We start from the raw sequence: 19909 nt of genomic DNA, 5'->3' as shown, positions 1-19909 counted from the left end.
ACAACAGAGCTGGGAAGCACCCAGGCAGGCTGGCTCTGGAGCTCACGCTTGACCGCTACGCTGGGGTCCCCGAAGTCAGCAGTGCAGTCGGGATTAAGTGGTTGTGATGTCGTCTCTTTAAAAATGTGTTAACAGTAACAACAAAAAAAGGACAACTTCTGTTTTAATAAAGTATATTAACTATGCATTTTCTTATTCAATTTCTTTAACTTTTATTGCAGATGGTAGTTAGCATTGCTGAAGATCTCTTAAGAACTGCTGCCCAAAACAGCAGGCTGTCCTTGCAGCGCACCCAGGCTGGATGGCTTCTACTCGGAGCACTGATGACTTTAGGTATAATTATATTTGAGTAGGACTTTTGTCTTATCCTACAACTGTCAGTAGACAATACAGAGACTTTAATTTAAAGGTGTTAAACTTCACATTCAAGACCCTGAATGAGATTATAACATGGTAAAGATATTTTTCCCATCTCTTGGTATATTTCTCTTTTTTTGCAATTTCTGCTTGAAGATGTTTCATGAGAAAGTTGTTAACAGAGTTTCATCTTTACTGTCAGAATAGCCAAGGTCTCACTGACTAGCTTAGCGTTAATCAAGAGAGATGAGAGTTGTGGGGGGCACCTTTCATCCCCAAAGTAAAGGCCAGTGACATAATTTTAGTAGGGCGACATTGAAACTATATTGCTAGTGCTGCCTTCTTGGGGTTATCCTTGTGTACTTCACTTTCTGAAGTGCTATGAGAAATCTGAGATGCAGGCAAAGTGGAGCATTGTACGCAGAACAGAAAGACATGTTATTGTGACGAGGTGTGTCCACCCTTTAGTTCACTTGTTTAGCTTCTGCTATGAAGTCTGTGTGTGTGTGTGTGTGTGTGTGTGTGTGTGTGTGTGTGTGCAGAGTTACTCACCACTTTGAACATCTGCTTTTTGGCAACTATGCTTTGATCTAGTTTTTTAAAGAAAAGAAAAAGTGGTAACTTTTCTAGAAATTTATGTTAAGTGATATGTTAAATGAATTCCTTAGCACTGTAAATATAGGTTCTTAATTCTAAATATGCTGCACCTGTATAAAAATAAATTGACCATATATAGTTCCCCTGCCAAGTAGAGAAATATGTGTGTGTGTGTGTGTGTGTGTGTGTGTGTAGGAGTGGATATATATGTTTATGTATATATATCTATAGAAAAGTCATCATAAAATGTGTTCTAGATATATTTTATCATTGATAACATGTAATTCACCATTCTGAATATATTTGGGTAATTTGTTTTAGATTATTTTTGTGGATTTGTTTTATGTTTGTGTGCTAAAAATATTGATACTTTTTAAGTGAACTTTTAATGCTTTAGTAGATACATATTTTACCTACTAAATAAGAACATTTTAAAAATGTTAGTATTAGAATTAAAGATAGAGTGAAACGCTAGCTATTGTTAAAGTTTGTAAGGGCCTCTTTTAAAAATTTTTTGTTGTAGTGTATGTTATAGATACACGGTGTGCATTCTCCTTTTCTCGGTTAGGACCCTCTGTCGTTCGTTACCATCTGCCGAAGATGTTGCTACTGTGGCGAAATGTTTTCCCTCGTTCTTTAAAGGAATTGGAGGCTGAGAAGGCCCGAGGCGATTCTTTTACCTGGCAGGTAACATTGGAAGGCCGTGCTGGCGCTTTATGTGGTAAGAACTGAAAGGGATGCACTTTCAGACTATTATTTCATTACCAAAATGTTTGTGAATTGACAGAAAATCACTACTACAGATTTTTATTTTAATATATAATAAGTTTGTTATGTAAACTAATATGTGTTTATATAAAGCTTGTAGATCTTTAGATTTAGAAAGAAATTTTATAAATAACCTGTACCAGTTTGCTAATCATGTAATAAAAATGAAACGGAGGCCGAGAAGGAGAGTAGAGGTAGTGAAAACAGGAGCTAGAACCCAGGCCTCCTCATTCCCAGTTACCACAGCCTTCCACCTGTCAGAGGAGCATGGGCTCACCAGGTAAACACAGCCTAGTGGGTGTTTACAGGAAAGTGAAAGTCAGGATTCCCAAGTTTACTGAGTTTGCAGTTAGTCTTTCCATAATGGACAAACAGCTATTTCCTCCTATCATTTTCAAATCTGCAAACATTGATATGTTTTCAGATGTCAGCATTACAGAAGTTATGAATAAAGTTGTTTTTGTTCAGGAGTCAGCAACTTACAGGAAAGGCTCAAGTTTTGTTTTATTCGGGAACTAGAATCACACTGGGTAACCCTGTTCTTTTTCGGTTTATCGCAGGGTGAAAAGTGCTTCTTTTCTCAAACTGTGGGAGCCAGATATGAGAGTGGCAGGGCAAGGTGTCAGTTTTGTTCTCATACATCTAAGAGCTGCTTTAGTCTTAGCTGTATTGCTGAAGAGCCAATAAACATATTCCTTCTCACTGGGCCATTGTGGCCATTGATTCTGTCTTGAAACTGCTTTCTTTGTAATCATCTAGGTTCATGTAGGGTTATAGATCTCCGAATTCCTGCTCATGGAAATCTCCCTAACAGATATCTCCCCTCCCTCCATTTCTGCTGCCAGTCCTTCTTCGAGCTCTTCCTAATGATTTTTCTCTGTAGTTGCAATTAGTTCTTTTGTTTGTCCTGGTTTTAGAACCGTATATTTTATAATAAGAATTATAGGTACCTTTCTGTAATTTTATAAATTTATTGATCCTCACAAAACTTGCTCCAAATCTGTCCTTTTAAAAATTTTATCTAGCAATGAGGAGTTTTGTTGCACATTGTCCTGAACTCCTAACGGAAGATGTGATTAGAAAATTGATGACCCCTATTGAATGTGCCATGACTATGATGTCACAGTAAGTAAACATTATGACAAGCAATATCCAATTTTACATATTGATAGTCATGTATTGTACTTCCCTCTAGTATCATACAGGAAATATATAAAACCTTATTTTTATAAAGTGACGTTTTAAATTGCATTAATGATATATACTGAAATAAAATTGTACTTTATATTGTTTCTGTTACTGATGGTAAAGGTCACAAAATAAACTGAAATGGTAATGTAATACCTATCAAAGTACTAGCAGTTTGACGGTACTTTTGAAACATTGCTGAAAAAAGTGGTTATAAGTAATACTTATTCTAATAAGATGATACTAACCATACTTTTGGTATTTTAGCATTCCATCTGTAATTAAAGCCCATGGAGCTCATCTGAAAGCTAGTGCTGCAATGGTCCGTTTAAGACTTTATGATATCTTGGCTTTATTACCTCCAAAAACGTATGAAGGTAAATAAAATTTTTGGTACCTGATAAAAGTTTTCCAATGTGTCTTTCCAGTTCCCTCAGAGTTATAGAGTTCTGACCATGACACCCCCACTGACGCAGTCTACAAGGGAGGCAGCCATTTCCTTTTTCTTCATATAGACTGTGGACACAGCACTTACTGTGTCCCAGTCCCCTTTGTAAGCCCTTCACATGTATTAACATCTTTGATTTTAACATCAACTTTATGGGGTGATTAGCACTATTTTATAAATAAAGATTCTTGGGTACATGTAGGTACTAAAACTTGCCCCAGTCTGAGAGCTAGTATGTGACAGCACAGGTTGGATTCAAGCCCAGCTGGTTCGTCTTTTAAGTCTGTCTTTTTAATAACTGTCCTCAACTGCTTCATATATATTATAATATAGGTAATAATTCAGGAATCTAGAGGTAGACCAGTAATGAACTTTGCAGAAATTAAATGTTATATAAGATGTTAATGTTAAATTAAGTCATTGATTTGTTTCCAGTTTAACCATGCCCAAGAATTTTGATATGCTCTAGTTCAGTTGTTGTATATCATTGGGTAATTAGTAATATAATAATCATGTCATATTTAATATATTTAAAATAAAGAATCTTTTCTCTATTTGAGTTTCTTGGTTACTTTAAATGATTTGGGCTAAAAGGTACAATACAATAGTAAAAAAAAGTACCATTATTATATATTAAAAATAGCATTAAAGTATTTAATATACATTGTTATAATAGGAAATAGGAACTTAATTATTTTATTTCTGTGAATGTGTTGCTGCTCTTTGTGGGCAATGATTGTAATTTTCATAAAAATTATTCTTCTTAAGGAACAAGTATAAAGGACACATGGATAAAAACTAGGGGCGGGTGGAAATGGGAGGGAGGAGGGGAGGGCTGGGCGGGTGCGCTGGGATGGGAGTAAAAGATAGAATATTGTACTTCAACAACAATTAAAATTTTTAAAAAATTATTCTTCTTAATCTGATCTGAAGTTCTGTTTTTTAGTATCTTTCAATGCACTTCTTAGAGAACTGGTGGCGGAATTCACGTTGACTGACAATTCAGCCAATACAACTACTTCACTCCTCAGATCCCTCTGTCATTATGATGACAGTGTTCTTCTTGGTTCCTGGCTTCAAGAAACTGATCATAAGTCCATTGAAGACCAGGTAGGAAACCACACAGGGAATTGAAATACTTGCTTATTTGAAAATAGTGGCGTCATTACATATTATCATTTTAAAAATATTGTAGACTAAGGTTTTCATTGAGTTTTTTTAGACAATTAAAGATGGCTTCCCAATTGTGGGTAAGTAGTGAAAACAGGTAAACCTGCAGCAATAGTTAGAATTTGACAAGTTTCTCTCTTTTCAGTATTCTTTGCATTTGGATACCCTGTGGTGTCTGTGGGAAAGATCAATTTTAGCTGGTTTTTGGTTATTGGTGTTTTGTTTTGTTTTAGTTTGTTTTCTGACAGGTTGTAGAGGAATGGGAGTTAGTAGGTTGAGCATTTAGAACCTTTAAAATTTCTTTTAAAGAAATTTCTGTGGTTTAAATTTTTTCTGATATTGCTTTGCTTATACATTTTAAGGTGGGTAGCATAAAAATGTTTTAGAATGAACAGTCCTTTTCTTAACATTATATAAGTTGTTACAGGTGGCTTTTTTAAATGGCCAAATTACGTTTTTATCTACTTAAAAATTTTCAGAGTCAGTTATTCTGTGGTTTTAAATGTTTTCTCCTCCTCACTCATTCTATTTTCGATGTGCAATTTTTAGTAAGTGAATTTTCTAAAGTGGATTTTGAATGATTTTTATATCATTCTTTTGTAGCTCCAGCCAAACAGTGCATCTGGCAGCGGGGCTCTGGAGCACGACCCCTCTTCCATCTATTTACGGATACCTGCTGGAGAAGCGGTGCCTGGTCCTCTCCCTCTTGGAGTTTCAGTCATTGATGCTTCTGTGGCTCTTTTTGGTGTAGTGTTTCCTCATGTTTCTTATAAACACCGGTTAGTATAAAGTCAATCAAGTAATTTCAGTTAAATATGAATTATATCCAAAGAATAGATTTTCCCATCCCCGTAACTCTGCAATAAGGTGTATTACTAATTAAACAATAGACTTATAAATTTAATAACATAAAGGACAAATACATGATTAAAATTGCATCTAAAAAATTCCACATAATTTGGAACTATTTTTAATTTTTTTAAAAGGTTTTATTTATTTATTTATTTTTGGAGAGGGGAAGGGAGAGAGAAAGAGGGAGAGAGAAACATCAATGTGTGGTTGCTTCTCGCGTGCCCCTAGCTGGGGACCTGGACTGCAACCCAGGCATGTGCCCTGACTGAGAATCGACCTGGCAACCCTTTGGTTCACAGTCTGGCACTCAATCCACTGAGCCACACCAACCAGGGATAAAACTATTTTTAATATTTGACCCTGTGTACCAGCATCTGGTATCCACTATAATAGTTTATTTGTCATTTTATAAGTAGGTTTTGATTATATTTTTAATTAGGGACATCAATTTGGTAAGTCTTTTTGTTACTGAAGAAATATCCCCCAATAACTTTTGTCTGTCAAGTGATCCATGTCTAGAAATTGGGAAACTAAGGTAACTATTTTTTTTCTTAATAGGACCTTTTTTGTTTTCTGTACTCTATGTCCACAGATACTGTCTGTAAATTTAATCGGCATTTTCCCAAAAGGAAGATGGAAAATAAATTAATGCAGGACTTTCACAGATAATTTGTTTTACAAAATATGCCTTAAAAACATTATTATATTTATATGTAAAAGGTAACATTCATGTTATCTTTTTAAATGTGTAGGTTACTTGGTTAAAGACTTTTTAATTTGAGGAAATTTTTTTTAATGTCATTTTTTTTTTAAGATTTTATTTACTTATTTTTAGAGAGGGAAGGGAGGGAGAAAGAGAGAAACATCAATGTGTGGTTGCTGGGGGCCATGGCCTGCAACCCAGGCATGTGCCTTGACTGGGAATCGAACCTGCGACACTTTGGTTTGCAGCCCGTGCTCAATCCACTGAGCTACGCCAGCCAGGGCGGGAAATTTTTAAATATGCAATTTTACTTTACCCAGATATCTTTAAAAATATTGGGTTGCCATCTAACTGTTGAAGAACATTAAATGTGAAGGAACCTTATAAAGCATCTGCTTTGATGTCCTTGTTTTAGATTTAAGGAAATTCAGGTGTATTACTTCATGGTTTGTCCAAAGTAATACAACTAGCCATGAGAGGTATAACTAGAACCCAGGAATAAGTTAATTATAGTCAATCACTTTTGTGGAACAAGGAGATGTAAAAATAAATAAATTCTATTAAAATATAATAAATAACACATACTCAGTGCTGGAGGAATGAGGAATAAATTATGGCAAGTTGACAGGCTGGAATACCTTTTACAGACAATGTTTTGTTTTATTTATTTATTCATTCATTTATAGAGAGAAAGGGAGGGAAGGATAAAGAGAGGAAGAGAAACATCGATGCCGGAGAAAAACATGGATAGGTTGCCTCTCACATATACCCCAACCAGGGACCAAACCCGCAACCTAGGCATATGCTTTGACCAGGAATTGAACTGGTGACCTTTCGCTTTTCTGGGACAACACCCAACCAACTGAGCTATCGTGGTCAGGGCTACAGATAATGTTTTGATAGCACAAAATGCTCACTATACTACATTAAAAGAAAAAAGTAAAGGGCAAGAAGTAATCTTAGTTCAGTATTTTAAAATTCATAAAACTGTACATGTGTATACAAGTATAGATAGGTATACATAAGGAAAAGACTTAAAAGAAAATGAATGTCTCTGAGTGTCATAGTGATAAATGTCTGGGTAATAACTTTTTGTTAATAGGTTTCAAGCTATATTAAATGAATATTTTGTAAGAAAAAAATGTAAATAAATTTTAAAAAATAGTTATGCATTTGAGGTCAGGTATAGGCAAATGATGCTTAACGGTAGTGTTGGAGACCATGTGTGTCTTCTTACAGGTGTCCTTGAGTAATGAATGCCCTGCCTTTTCACCCATCCATGGGAATGTGCGTCAGAGCCAGTGTAGAAGTAGTCAGTGTTAGTCCCCAGTAACTCTAACTGGATTGTTTTACTAGAGACAGGAACTATGTGATTTTTTTGAAGGGTACTTTGACCTGAGACCCATGTCTTACTGTAAATTGAGCTTAAATCCTAATAGTGACATTAGGAAGATTTTGATTTCCTAGTTTATGTCATGGTTACCTTAGAACTAAATCCAACTTGCCTAGATTCTTTTGCCCAACTCTATTTCTTTTTTTTTTAATCTCCACACAATGACATTTTTTTAGAGAGAGAGGAAGGGGGTGGGGAGAGAGAGAGAAACATCGATCAGTTCATTTGCCTTCTCGTACACCTCCTGACCAGGGATCAAACCTGCAACCTGGGTATATGCCCTGACCAGGAATCAGACCTGCTGACTTTCGGTCTATGGAACAATGCTCCGTCCCACTGATCCACGCTGGTCAGGGCTCCCATTTCTTTTTAGGAGAATCTGAAATGATCTCATTCTCTTTTATCAGAATAGTCTCAAATTACTGATTTATTTTTGTTAACTGTCTCATTTAAAAATTTAGAAATAAAAAAATTTCACTTCTGATTTTTTACATTACAAATAATTGACCAAAGCTAAATTAAAAAAAAATCTTCCTATTAGTTTCCAAAGATAAGACATGAGTTACTAGTTTTTCTCAGAGTATTTGAAAAAAAATTATGTTTTTTCCTTCTGATGTTTTTTTTCCTTCCCACAATTTTCTACTTCTGTCTTAAAAATCTTCCACACAGATACATAGTTAAGATCGTTATTCTATTCAAAACAACCTTGAACACCTACTGTATGCCAGGTACTTTGATGGATGCTGGTGTTAATGTTAAAGGCCACTGAAATTATGGCCTTATTTTCCTAATTGAAATGGTATTCAATTTTTTTTCTTGTTCCAGTTGATAACTACATGTTCCTAGATTAATTCAGGAGGAGGACATCTGGTTTGGATAGGATGTGGAAATGAGCTAGAAATGAGATGGCCAAGGCATTGTTTGTTAAACAATTAGCTCATACTCCTCTTATCTCTGATTTTTTGAGCCATGTTTGAGTAAGAAGTTTTGTTAATGTGATCTTTCTTCCACTGTTACAGACTACAGATGTTAGATCACTTTGCTGAATGTGTTAAACAAGCTAAAGGTGTCCGCCAGCAGGCTGTACAGCTAAATATTTTTACTGCTGTTCTTAGTGCACTTAAGGTATTTACTTTTAAAATATAATAGATATTTTGAGCTAAGATTTTAATTAATGCCTTTAACAAGGCAGGGATATCTAGACTATTATGGTGTTTAAATGTATATCACTTGATAACTGTTTTTATATTGAATTAAATTAGTAGAAACTTCATACTAGGTGCAGTGTAATTAAATAAGCATTTTATATTTTAGTAATGTTAATCTTTCAGTTTGACCCATCAGATTTTACGAATGCCAGTAGTTCTTTCAGAATTTTTAAACGTGTCTAATAAAATCTGATATTCTACTGAAGGTTAATGAGATAAAGCTAAGTTTGATTTGTGGTTTAGACCATAAATCAGGAGAGGCTATGTGGTATAGTTGAAAGGATTCTGCATTTAGAGATTGTGTCATGGCTTGCTACTCACTTGGTTTATATCTTGGGTGATTTCTGCAACCTTCTTTTGAACCTCAGTTTCTACATGTAAAAACTAAAATAACAACTGTTCTGCATATCTCTCAGAGTTCATGTACTGTACTACTCTTAAGCCTGCAGCCTCTCATGGAATATTTGAACATTTTTTATATTATTCGGCACTAAGCTTATTGTAAGGTATTACTGTTTTAAGGTAAAATGGCAACAAGTACAAATCTTTAATGGCATGAATTAAATCATATTTTGTAAACATCAGGGAAAGGGGATACAGGCACTGGTAGAAATATAGGTTTCTACCATTTATATAACCATTAATATGTGCCCCATGCAGAAACTATCAACTTATATTAACACTGAGTTTTTTTAAAAAAGAAGTGGGGTGGTCATGGTTTTCCTCAGTGGTTGGAAAAGTAGTGAACCCACTGTAATACTGCTCTGCAGTATATTTTTCATAAGTATGCTCGCTAATGCCTCTGCTGTAGTTAACATTTTTCCCAGGCACCATAACTTGGATTTTTTTGGTCTCAAGTGAGTAAATTAAGTTGTAGGACAGTAGGTTTAGCTAGAACAGAGATACTAATATTTAGAATGATGAACAAACTATATCAGCATTCAGTTACTGATTTTTCTTGCCTCATTTAGCCTTTAGATATGTGTTGGATGTACTCTTTGTGACATAATTATCTTTTCTGGAGTTTTTATATAAATGAATCAAAGTTTCATACTCATCAGGCCTTCCTTAAAGTCATGGTAATTTTCAATCAGTTGAATAACAGTTGATTTACTAATATAGTGTTCTTTATAGATAAAAACAACTTTTAAGTATTAGTGTGTGGATAGATACACCCCCAGGGATTGTTGTTTTTAGGATCAATTGAACTATGGCTGTGTTATGTATCATGTTCTGAATCATGTTTAGGAAAATGATTACCATCAACTTAACAGATATTGATTCTAGGCATAATACATGCATGTGAAAGATGACTGAAGAAAATAATATGGCAAGATATATGTATATTTACAAAGTTTGTAGCACATTTTTTTCTTTTATTTAATGTAAATTATGACTTGCTTTTAAAAAAACCCATAGGGTCTGGCTGAAAACAAAAGTACTTTAGGACCCGAGGAGGTACGTAAATCTGCTCTGACGCTGGTTATGGGCGCTCTTGACAACCCAAACCCCATCCTACGGTGTGCAGCAGGAGAAGCTCTTGGAAGGATGGCTCAGGTGGTTGGAGAGGCAACTTTTATTGCTAGAATGGCCCAGTATAGCTTTGACAAGTAAGTGGGTCTCTTTACCAACAAATAGGTTTCTCATATAGACAAAGAGGTCTTTTAAGTACTGTATTTTTCAGACTATAAGACGCACATTCCCCCCCCTTAAATTTGGGAGGAATAATGGTTGTTAATGCTGCTGTTGAGTTCGGTGTACATTTACATTGGTGAAATATTATGTTATTTATGTTACTAAATATTTTACCACACTTTTTGCTTGAATTTCTTTTTCCTATTTTCCTCTAAAACCTAGCTGTGTCTTATGGTCTGAAAAATATGGTACTCAGTAGTTATATACTGGACTGGACTATACAAATGGTATAGTGTATGACAGTATTTTGTGATTTTTTTCATAATGGCTTCATTTTTATTTCAGTAGTTAATTGAAGTCTAGAATCTGGCTAAGTTGTGAGGTACTTTAAATGTGGTGAGGCTTCAGTTCCAGCTTTTGAATGTTACATACTGGAGTCAAGAAGAGTGTTAATAGGATCTCCCTCAGTCGTGTGCACTCTGCCCTGAAGAGGTGCTCTGGGTCCTTTTACCGCAGTTCCCCCACATTGTTCTTTCTGTTAGTTATGAACGTTTTTAAATGAGTCATTCTTTTTCTAACTGCTGCTAAGTTTATCATCTCTTAAATTATCCCTGAAACAGAGGATAAAATTAACATTAGGTTTTAAGGATTTCTTTTAATATTCATTAAAAAGAGGGATCTCAGAATTCCAAATAAGTATGATTAAGATGATAATGTGCAGTTATTAATAACTGTTGCTTGTTAATCAAGTACTTAAGTAGAGAAGTTGAAATTCAAGAATGGTCAAGAACCAATACTTTAGTTATATAAATTAATCATTCTTAACTATTACTGTATTTTAAGTACTAATTATACCAAACTAAGTCATAATCATTAACGAGAAGGGACATGGGGAAGCAGTGCTTGTGAGCAGTAGTTCTGAGAAGTTGTGGTTCCTCTTTATACTTTCTCTTTAGTGAAATGTATCACTTTAACCAGCCATTCTAAATTAAATTAACTCTTGTTTGGGAGTGGAGGGAGAGCAATCCTGATTGTTGTGATTTCCAGAATAAATCCTTTTTATTGTGTGGCTTATAAAGCTTGCTATTGTCATAGGGAAATAGAAAACCAGTTCCTGGAGGACCCTTTTTTTCCAGGTTGAAATCAGCTCGAGATGTTGTATCCAGGACTGGGCATTCATTGGCTCTGGGCTGTTTGCATCGTTATGTTGGTGGTATTGGCTCAGGACAACACCTGAAGACCAGTGTCAGCATTTTATTGGCTCTAGCACAAGATGGAACATCCTCTGAAGTCCAGGTATAATATTAATTTTTATTATGAAATGTTTAAGTAATGTTTTAGGAAAATTATTTGCTATATCAAATAGTAATGATTCTGATAGGTTGGTAGGAAAAATGTGTTAGGGCTTTCCTTTGTCATTTTGTTTCATGAGCCTTCTTTGTAATCCTGTTTAACAGGATTTTGTTTTTTAACCTAATCTTAAAACTGTCTTATTCTGGGAATTTAACGCATTTCACATACATTTCTTGAAACATATTTTCTTTTTATTATTTATTTTCTTTTGTACTTGTTCTCTCTTTCTCCCCTTTGCATTTTCTTACATTTGTTAGATCAATTTTTTTTAAAGATTTCATTTATTTACTTTAAAAAAATAAATTACTTTTAAAAGTACTTTAAAAAATTTAGAGAGAGGGAAAAGGAGGGAGAAAGAGAGGGAGAGAAACCTGATCAGTTGCCTCTCATACACCTTTTCCTGGGGACCTGGCCCACAACCCAGGCATGTTCCCTGAGTGGAAATCAAACTGATGACCTTTTGGTCCATAGCTGGTGCTTAATCCACTGAGCCACCCCAGCTAGGGCTGATCAATTTTTTTTTAATGACCAGCCTTCTGTCTCTCCCATCTTCTAATACCCCCAACACAGGTCCAGGGTCATTGGTTGGATTTTCAAGTGTAGTCTAAATTTTTTGTTTGTTTGTTTTTCCTTAAATACAAATAGAAATAACTACATTGAGAGTCAAGAGCTTCCGATATGTAAACATATACTACACTTTTTGATTTACCACTTCACATCGAAGCACCTAAAAATATTAAGAATACATGAATGCAACAGCATTCAACTTGTCAGCCTCATATTGGGACTCACAAGTTTAATTTCCATTACTACTTGCCATTAGTTTGTTGAGTTGATGAGTGAGTTCCTTCAGGATTGTAAAGGACACTAAATCACCAGAGGCGTCTAGTATACAGGTTTAGTTTGCCTTTGACTTCTTGGTAAAGGTATCCAGTTGTGTAAAGCACAAAATTCCCAAAAGCATTAAAAATAAAAATCAAGTAATCTTGTTCCTTAAGAGGCATTACACTACTTTTTTAAAAAAATGCTGTTTTATATTAGTTTGGAAGAAAACAACGCAATTATGAAATTATTCTACACAAGAAGTTGCTGTTTGCTTCTTTTATGTCAAAGAATAGGTGCTTCTTTTTTCTTTCATCTTTACCACGTTCTCAGCTCTCTTTTGCTTTAATTTCTTAGAACCAAACTCCTCTAAGAGACCCCCCTAAATAGTTTTTATATAACAGGACATTATACCATAATTTGGATCAAATACATTCCTTCAAAGCTAATTTTTCAGTATATATCTTTACAGAGTAGTACAACAGTAATTGTTAAGTTTTCCTTACTTTTTTGAGAATCTACTCGAAAATCGTACTTCACAGTTGTATTGTTGTCTACGTATATTTAAGTTTAATTACTGGACACTTACTGTTCAATAATGTTTTCTTTTTTTGTACCCTCAACTCCTATCTTGAGATCTTTGTTCTTAGGAAAACTTCCTCCAGCAATAATTATTTTAGAAAGGGTCTTGATTGGTATGTTTTTGGAATCCTTGCTTACCTAAAAAGTAGCTTCTGTTGCCTTCACATTTAGGTGATATTTTAGTTGGTTATACTATATCTGGCACACAGTCCTTTTCTTTCATGATTCATAACTATTTCAGTATCTCCTGTCTTTTGATGTTGTACATTAGAGGCTAATATTAGCTCGATTATTAAAAAATTAAATTTCAATAAATACTAACATCTCAGTTTTTTATATTTGTTTACTTTTTTAATTAATGATTTTGTTGTTCTATTACAATTGTCCTGATTTTTCTCCTTTTACCCTCCTCCACTCATTTCATCCCCTGCTCCCAGAGTCAGTCCTCACCCAGTTGTCCATGTCCATGGATCATTCATATGTGATTCCTGACTAGTCTCTTCCCCTTCTTTCCACCCTTATCCCCCGATCCCCTCCTCTCTGGTCAGTGTCAGTCTGTTCCTTGTTTCTATGCCTTTCGTTCTGTTTTGTGCACTTGTTTGTTTTGTTCATTAGGTTTGTTTTATTGGTGAGATCATATGGTATTTGTCTTTCACTGCTTGGCTTATTTCCCTTAGCATAATATTCTCCAGATCCATCCATGCTATGGTGAAAGGTAGGAGCTCCTTCTTTCTTTCTGCTGTGTAGTATTCCAGTGTGTAAATGTACCACAGTTTTTTTGGTACATTCATTTACTGATGGGCACCTAGGCTGTTTCCAGCACTTAGATATTGTAAATAGCACTGCTGTGAACATAAGAGCACATAGGTTCTGAATTGGTGTTTCAGGATTCTTTGGGTATAATCCCAACAGTGGAATTGATGGATCAAAAGAGAGTGCCATTTTTAGTGTTTGGAGGAAATTCCATACTGTTTTACACAGTGGTTGTACCAGCCTGCATTCCCACCTGCACTATATTAGGGTTCCCTTTTCTCCACATCTTTGCCAGCATTTGTTGTTTGTTGGTTTGTTAATGGTGGCCATTTTGATCATTGTGAGGTGGTATCTCATTGTGGTTTTAATTTGCATCTTTCTGATGGCTAGAGATATTGAGCATCCATTCATATGTCTCTGGTTCCTCTGTATGTCCTCCTTGGAGAAGTGTCTGTTCAGGTCCTTTGCCCATTTTTTAATTGGATTGTTCATCTTCCTGGTGTTGAGTCATGCGGGGTCTTTATATATTTTGGAAATCAAACCCTTGTCTGAGGTATCATTGACAAATATGTTTTGTCATGTGGTTGGATCCCTTTTCATTTTGATGATGTCTTCTTTAGCTGTGCAGAAGGTTTTTAATTTAATGTAATCCCATTTGTTTATTTTTTTCCTTTATTTCCCTTGCCCTAGGTGATATACCAGCAAAAATATTGCTGTGTGGAATATCTGAGATTTTCCTCCCTGTACTCTCTTCTAGGACTTTTATGGTGTTGCAATTTATATTTAAGTCTTTTATCCATCTTGAGTTTATTTTTGTGTATGGAGGAAGTTGGTGGTCGAGTTTCATTTTTTTGCATGGAGCTGTCTAGATCTCTCAACACCATTGGTTGAAAAGGCTATTTTTACTCCTTATTATGCACCTGCCTCTTATGTTGAATATTAATTGACCATAGAGACTTGGGTTTATTTCTGGGCTCTCTATTCTGTTCCATTTATCTAAGTGTCTGTTCTTGTGCCTGTGCCAGACTGTTTTGATTACTGTGGCCTTGTAGTATAGTTTGATATCAGGTATCATGATTCCTTCCTACTTTGTTCTTCCTTCTCAAGATTGCTGAGGCTATTTGGGGTCATTTCTGGTTCCATATGAATTTTTAAAATATTTGTTCTATATCTGTGAAATATACAATTGGTATTTTAATAGGGATTGCATTGAATCTGTAGATTGCTTTGAGTAGTATGGACATTTCAAGGTTATTAATTCTTCCAATCCATAAACATGGTATATGCTTCCATTTATTTTTATCTTCCTTAATTTCTTTCTTCAGTATTATGTAGTTTTCTGAGTACAGATCTTTTACTTTCTTGGTTAGGTTTATTCCTAAGTACTTTATTTTTCTTGTTACGATAAATGGGATATTTTGCTAGTTTCTGTTTTTGATATTTCATTGTGTACAAAATGCCTTCAATTTCTGAATATTGACTTTGTATCCTGCTGTTTTGCCAAATGCATTTATTAGGATGAGTACTTTGTTGGTGGAGCCTATGGGGTTTTCTCTGTACACTGTCATTGTCACCTGCAAATAATGCCAGGTTTACTTCCTCCTTTCTAATTCTGCTGCCTCTTATTTCTATTTTTTGTCTGATCACTGTGGCTAGAACTATGTGTCTAGTATTATGTTGAATAAAAGGGGCGAAAGCAGACATTCTTGTCTTGTTCCTGGTCTTAGGGGGAAACCTTAAATTTTTGCCCATTGAGTATGATGTTGGTTGTAGGTTTCTCGTATATGGCCTTTGTTATGTTGAGGTATACTTACTCTATTAGCATTTTGCTGAGTGTTTTTATCATAAATGGGTGCTGTACCTTATCAAATGTTTTTTCAGCATCTATTGATACTACCATGTGATTTTTGTCTTTCATTTTGTTTATGTCGTGTATTGTATTTATTGATTTGCGAGTATTGTGCCATTTTTTCATCTCTGGGATGAATCCCACTTGATCATGCTGTACAACCTTTTTAATGTATTGCTGGATCTGATGTGCCAATATGTTGTTGAGAATGTTAGTATTTATGTTCGTCAGATATATTGTCCTATAGTTTTCTTTCTTGTGTCTTTACCTGGTTTTGGAATTAGGATGATACTGGCCTCATAAAAAGAGATTGGGTGTCTGCCCTCTTCTTGAATTTTTTGGAATAGTTTGAGAAGGATAGGAGTTAATTCTTCTTTAAATGTTTGGTAAATTTGCCTGTGAAGCCATCCAGTCCAGGGCTTTTGTGCGCCAGGAGTTTTTTGATTACTGCTTTAATTTCACTAGTTGTTATTGGTCTATTCAGGCTTTCTGCTGCTTCTTGAACCAGTTTTGGAAGATTATATGTTTCTAGAAATTTGTCCATTTCACTCAGGTTGTCAAATTTCTTGGCATATATTTGTTGTATAATTTCTTAGAATCCTTTGTATTTCTGTATTGCTTGTAAGTTCTTCTCTTTTGTTTCTGATTTTATTTATTTGGGTCCTCTCTTTTTTTTTCTTTATGAGTCTGGTTAAAGGTTTGTTGATTTTGTTTATCTTTTCAAAGAACTAGCTCCTAGATTTATTGATCCTTTAAATTGTTCTTTAGTCTCTATGTCATTCAATTCTGTTCTGATCTTGAATATTTCCTTCCTTCAACTTGCTCTGGGCTTGGTTTTTGTTCCCCTAGTTCTTGTAGATGTAGGGTTAGATTGATTATTTGATATTTTTCTGTCTTTTTTAGGTAGGCCTGCATTGCTTTGAACCTCCCTCTCAGGACTGCTGCCTTCATTGTGTCCCATAGGTTTTGTGCTATTGTGTGTTAATTTTCATTTGTTTCCAGAAGCTTTTTTATTTCTTCCTTGACCTCATTGTTAACCAGTTCATTATTTAATAGCATGCTATTCAGTCTCCATATATTTGAGTGCTTTTGGGTTTTTTCCTTGAGGTTGAAACTAGAAAGTTTCAAGCCATTGTGATCCTAGAAGATGCTTCATATGATTTCAATTTTCTTGAATTTGTTGAGGCTTTTTTTGTGTCCTATTGTGTGGTCTGTCTTTGAGAATGTTCCATGTGCATTTGAAAAGAATGTATATTTTGCTTCTTTGGGTTGAAAGGTACTGTATATATCAATTAAGTCCATTTGATCTAGAGTGTTGTGCAATGCCACAATATCCTTGTTGATTCTTTGCTTGGAATATCTATCCATTATTGACAATGGGGTGTTAAATCCCTTATGATGAGTGTATTGCTGTCTATAGCTTTCATGAAATCCTCTAGATTTTCCTTATATATTTAGGTGTTCCTGTATTGGGTTCTTATGTGTTTACCAGGGTTATACAAAGTCTGGCAGAAGTAAGGTCTCCTTGAAAGTAGTTGGTAAGGTAATAATATGGGTGTAATAATTTAGTTTTAATTTGAACATTTCACCTAAAATGTCATATGATATACTTGAGTATGGTATTGTTATGTTACAGAATTACATGCTTATCATTTTTTTATAAAAAAGGATCATTATTTGTGCTGGACCCTGTATATATTATAGTAGAAGAAAATTAGTTCATCACTGAAATTTTATTTCTGACAGTCAAAGTCATGCTGGAGAGAAACTTTAAACATAGCATTTGTATCTGTTACTTTTTTTGTTGGCAGTTGGTAGTTTATGTGCTATCTCTTATGTGCTATTTCTTAACAAATATATTTTTAAATATTTCTAGATCATAGATTAAAAACTAAGATAATGATATTTACTAAAATTTAACTTAAAAACTAATTTCATGTACTCTATTTCTGACAACTAAAATTGTATTTTATTCCAGACTTGGTCTCTTCATTCACTGGCTTTGATAGTGGATTCCAGTGGCCCAATGTATCGTCGATATGTGGAACCGACATTATCTCTAGTTCTTACCTTGCTGCTGACAGTTCCACCCTCACATACGGAAGTTCATCAGTGTTTGGGTAGATGCTTGGGTGCTATAATCACTACTGTTGGCCCTGAGCTACAGGGTAAGTTCATCTTAAATTAGAGGAATGAGACAGATAATTGCTATCTTTCAATTTCCTGAATGTCATCATCATGTTGCTTAAAGAAATTTTGTAATAATAATAATCATTACTGTGAACTGAATACTTACAATTTATGGAAAGCCTGGAACTCTGCTTTTTACATGTGTTAGTTTGTTTAATCCCTACAACAAACATGTGACTTGCAGTGTTTTTTGAAGTCTTGAACAGAGAAAACGTTTCTAAATGAAATGTTAATTGGTGTCCCATTAAGGTAAAGATGAAGGGAGAAATTTTTTGGCCTGGAGAACAATTCACTTGTATTCATGAACTTTTGCTTTGCTATCTTTTTAATTCCAAGGATCAGGAGCATAGTTTGAAAAACCACTGCCATAAAGTAGGTAGTATCATCTAATTTTCCCTGTGGAAGTGAGCTCAGAGAAGATAACTAACTTGCTTAGAGTTACTGAACTAATGAGTAGCAGATTTATGAGTCTAAGTTCCATGTTCTTACCACTGAATTACACTGAAATAATCCCACTAATGGTTAAATTAAACGCTGCAGTCAGCAAATTACTGTGAATTTATTTTGAATATGTAAGCTACTTTCAGAGTTTATTTCTGTATTTATTAAGTGCTTTCAGTGGGTCAAACTTTTTATAAACATCATCTCATTTAATTATGACAACAGTCCTGAGATAAATATATCTCTCTTTTTTATAGATGAGACACTGAGGCTGAGAGAGGTCAAAAGTTTTTTTCAAATATATATATTTGAAAATCATATATATATGCCAGTGAATGGTTGGGATCAGAAATGAAGCCCAGATCAATATCCTCTGCTTGTATTCTTAACCATCATGGACAGATATTTTTAAAAAGAAAGCAGTGGAAACAAAAGATTGGAAATAAAAGATCTTAAGGAAAAATGCTAGGAATTGAAAAAAATAGGTGATTTAGATATGTCTCTTTTTGGGACTTAGTGTCCCCTTTGAGAAAGGTGATAGTTCTTTCTTCAGTAAATATCAGAAGGATATGGAGAGAATAAATATGTGCTTTTGATTAAGTATATGTGTTTACCAAGTGCTTTCTGACATGATGATGAGGCAATGCGTATTTCAAAATAGAATGTGACTTCTATGATTCTGTGATTTCCTTGTTTAGTCTTCCTGTGTGTATATTATTTTGCATTGGGAAAAATTTTAAATCACTTATATTTGGCAATTAAGACATTTTTATATAGACAATATATAACACTACGACTTTTCCTACTATCTCTGTAAAAGTTGCTATTAATCTTATTTGGAAAATGGGATTTCAAGTTATTATATAATAGAGATGATAATGTTGGTTTAACAGAGAACAAGAAATGAGGACTCTTTTAGCTCTTTCAAATAAAATGGATGGATTTAAAAGACAATATAATTTTTCAGTAAATTAATATAAATCTAGCTAAACCTAAAAGAAGTACATTATTGTCATCTATATGTCATTGTGTTTTGAAATCATTTCCAAACAATCTGAATAGTAAGTAGAAGGAAGGTTATTTAGAAAATAATTTTCTAGAAATATTTTTGTTGATAATAATAAAATAGTTGTATTGTCCATTTTCTTTTATTTTACTACTAGGAAATGGAGCGACAACTTCTACAATTCGTTCTTCTTGTTTAGTGGGTTGTGCGATTACCCAGGACCATTCAGATTCTCTCGTTCAGGCAGCTGCCATATCTTGCCTTCAGCAGCTTCACATGTTTGCACCACGACATGTCAATCTATCTAGTCTTGTTCCTAGCCTTTGTGTAAGTATGAAGCTCTTTCACGTATTGATTTGTTTAGAGAGCTCCAGTTTGTTTCCCAAAAGATCACACTGGACCAAAATAAAAAAATAGGTTTCCTGGATGGTGAAATCTAGGGTTTCAGCTTTGGTAGTCATTTTATGATGATTTATTTTATGTAGTGATTTTCTTTTCATGTCATAAGTATTTTGATGAACTATTTCTTTCTTGGCTGGGAATGAATATATCATATTTTTTTTAGTCTTTCCCACTCAGAATTTTTTTCCAAAA

At 34.5% G+C, this 19909-nt stretch overlaps 1 protein-coding gene across 4 annotated transcripts in view; it reads left to right on the top strand.

Annotated features, from left to right (window-relative positions):
• The window catches only part of HEATR5B (HEAT repeat containing 5B), an 80419-nt gene that overhangs the window by 28736 nt on the left and 31774 nt on the right, over nucleotides 1–19909 (top strand). For all 4 annotated transcript variants that reach the window (XM_036027856.1, XM_036027858.1, XM_036027857.1 and 1 more), the window contains exons 11-21: nucleotides 222–333; nucleotides 1523–1675; nucleotides 2748–2847; nucleotides 3178–3287; nucleotides 4305–4468; nucleotides 5132–5307; nucleotides 8496–8601; nucleotides 10104–10294; nucleotides 11456–11615; nucleotides 17657–17846; nucleotides 19473–19642. In XM_036027856.1, the coding sequence (XP_035883749.1) occupies nucleotides 222–333; nucleotides 1523–1675; nucleotides 2748–2847; nucleotides 3178–3287; nucleotides 4305–4468; nucleotides 5132–5307; nucleotides 8496–8601; nucleotides 10104–10294; nucleotides 11456–11615; nucleotides 17657–17846; nucleotides 19473–19642 (1632 nt within the window). The remainder of the gene's footprint in view (nucleotides 1–221; nucleotides 334–1522; nucleotides 1676–2747; nucleotides 2848–3177; nucleotides 3288–4304; nucleotides 4469–5131; nucleotides 5308–8495; nucleotides 8602–10103; nucleotides 10295–11455; nucleotides 11616–17656; nucleotides 17847–19472; nucleotides 19643–19909) is intronic.

This window comes from Phyllostomus discolor, chromosome 6, assembly GCF_004126475.2.
Source record: "Phyllostomus discolor isolate MPI-MPIP mPhyDis1 chromosome 6, mPhyDis1.pri.v3, whole genome shotgun sequence".
NCBI classification, from domain to species: Eukaryota; Metazoa; Chordata; class Mammalia; order Chiroptera; family Phyllostomidae; genus Phyllostomus; species Phyllostomus discolor.
Note: the sequence above shows the minus strand (reverse complement) of the source record. Positions and strands in the feature narration are given on the sequence as shown.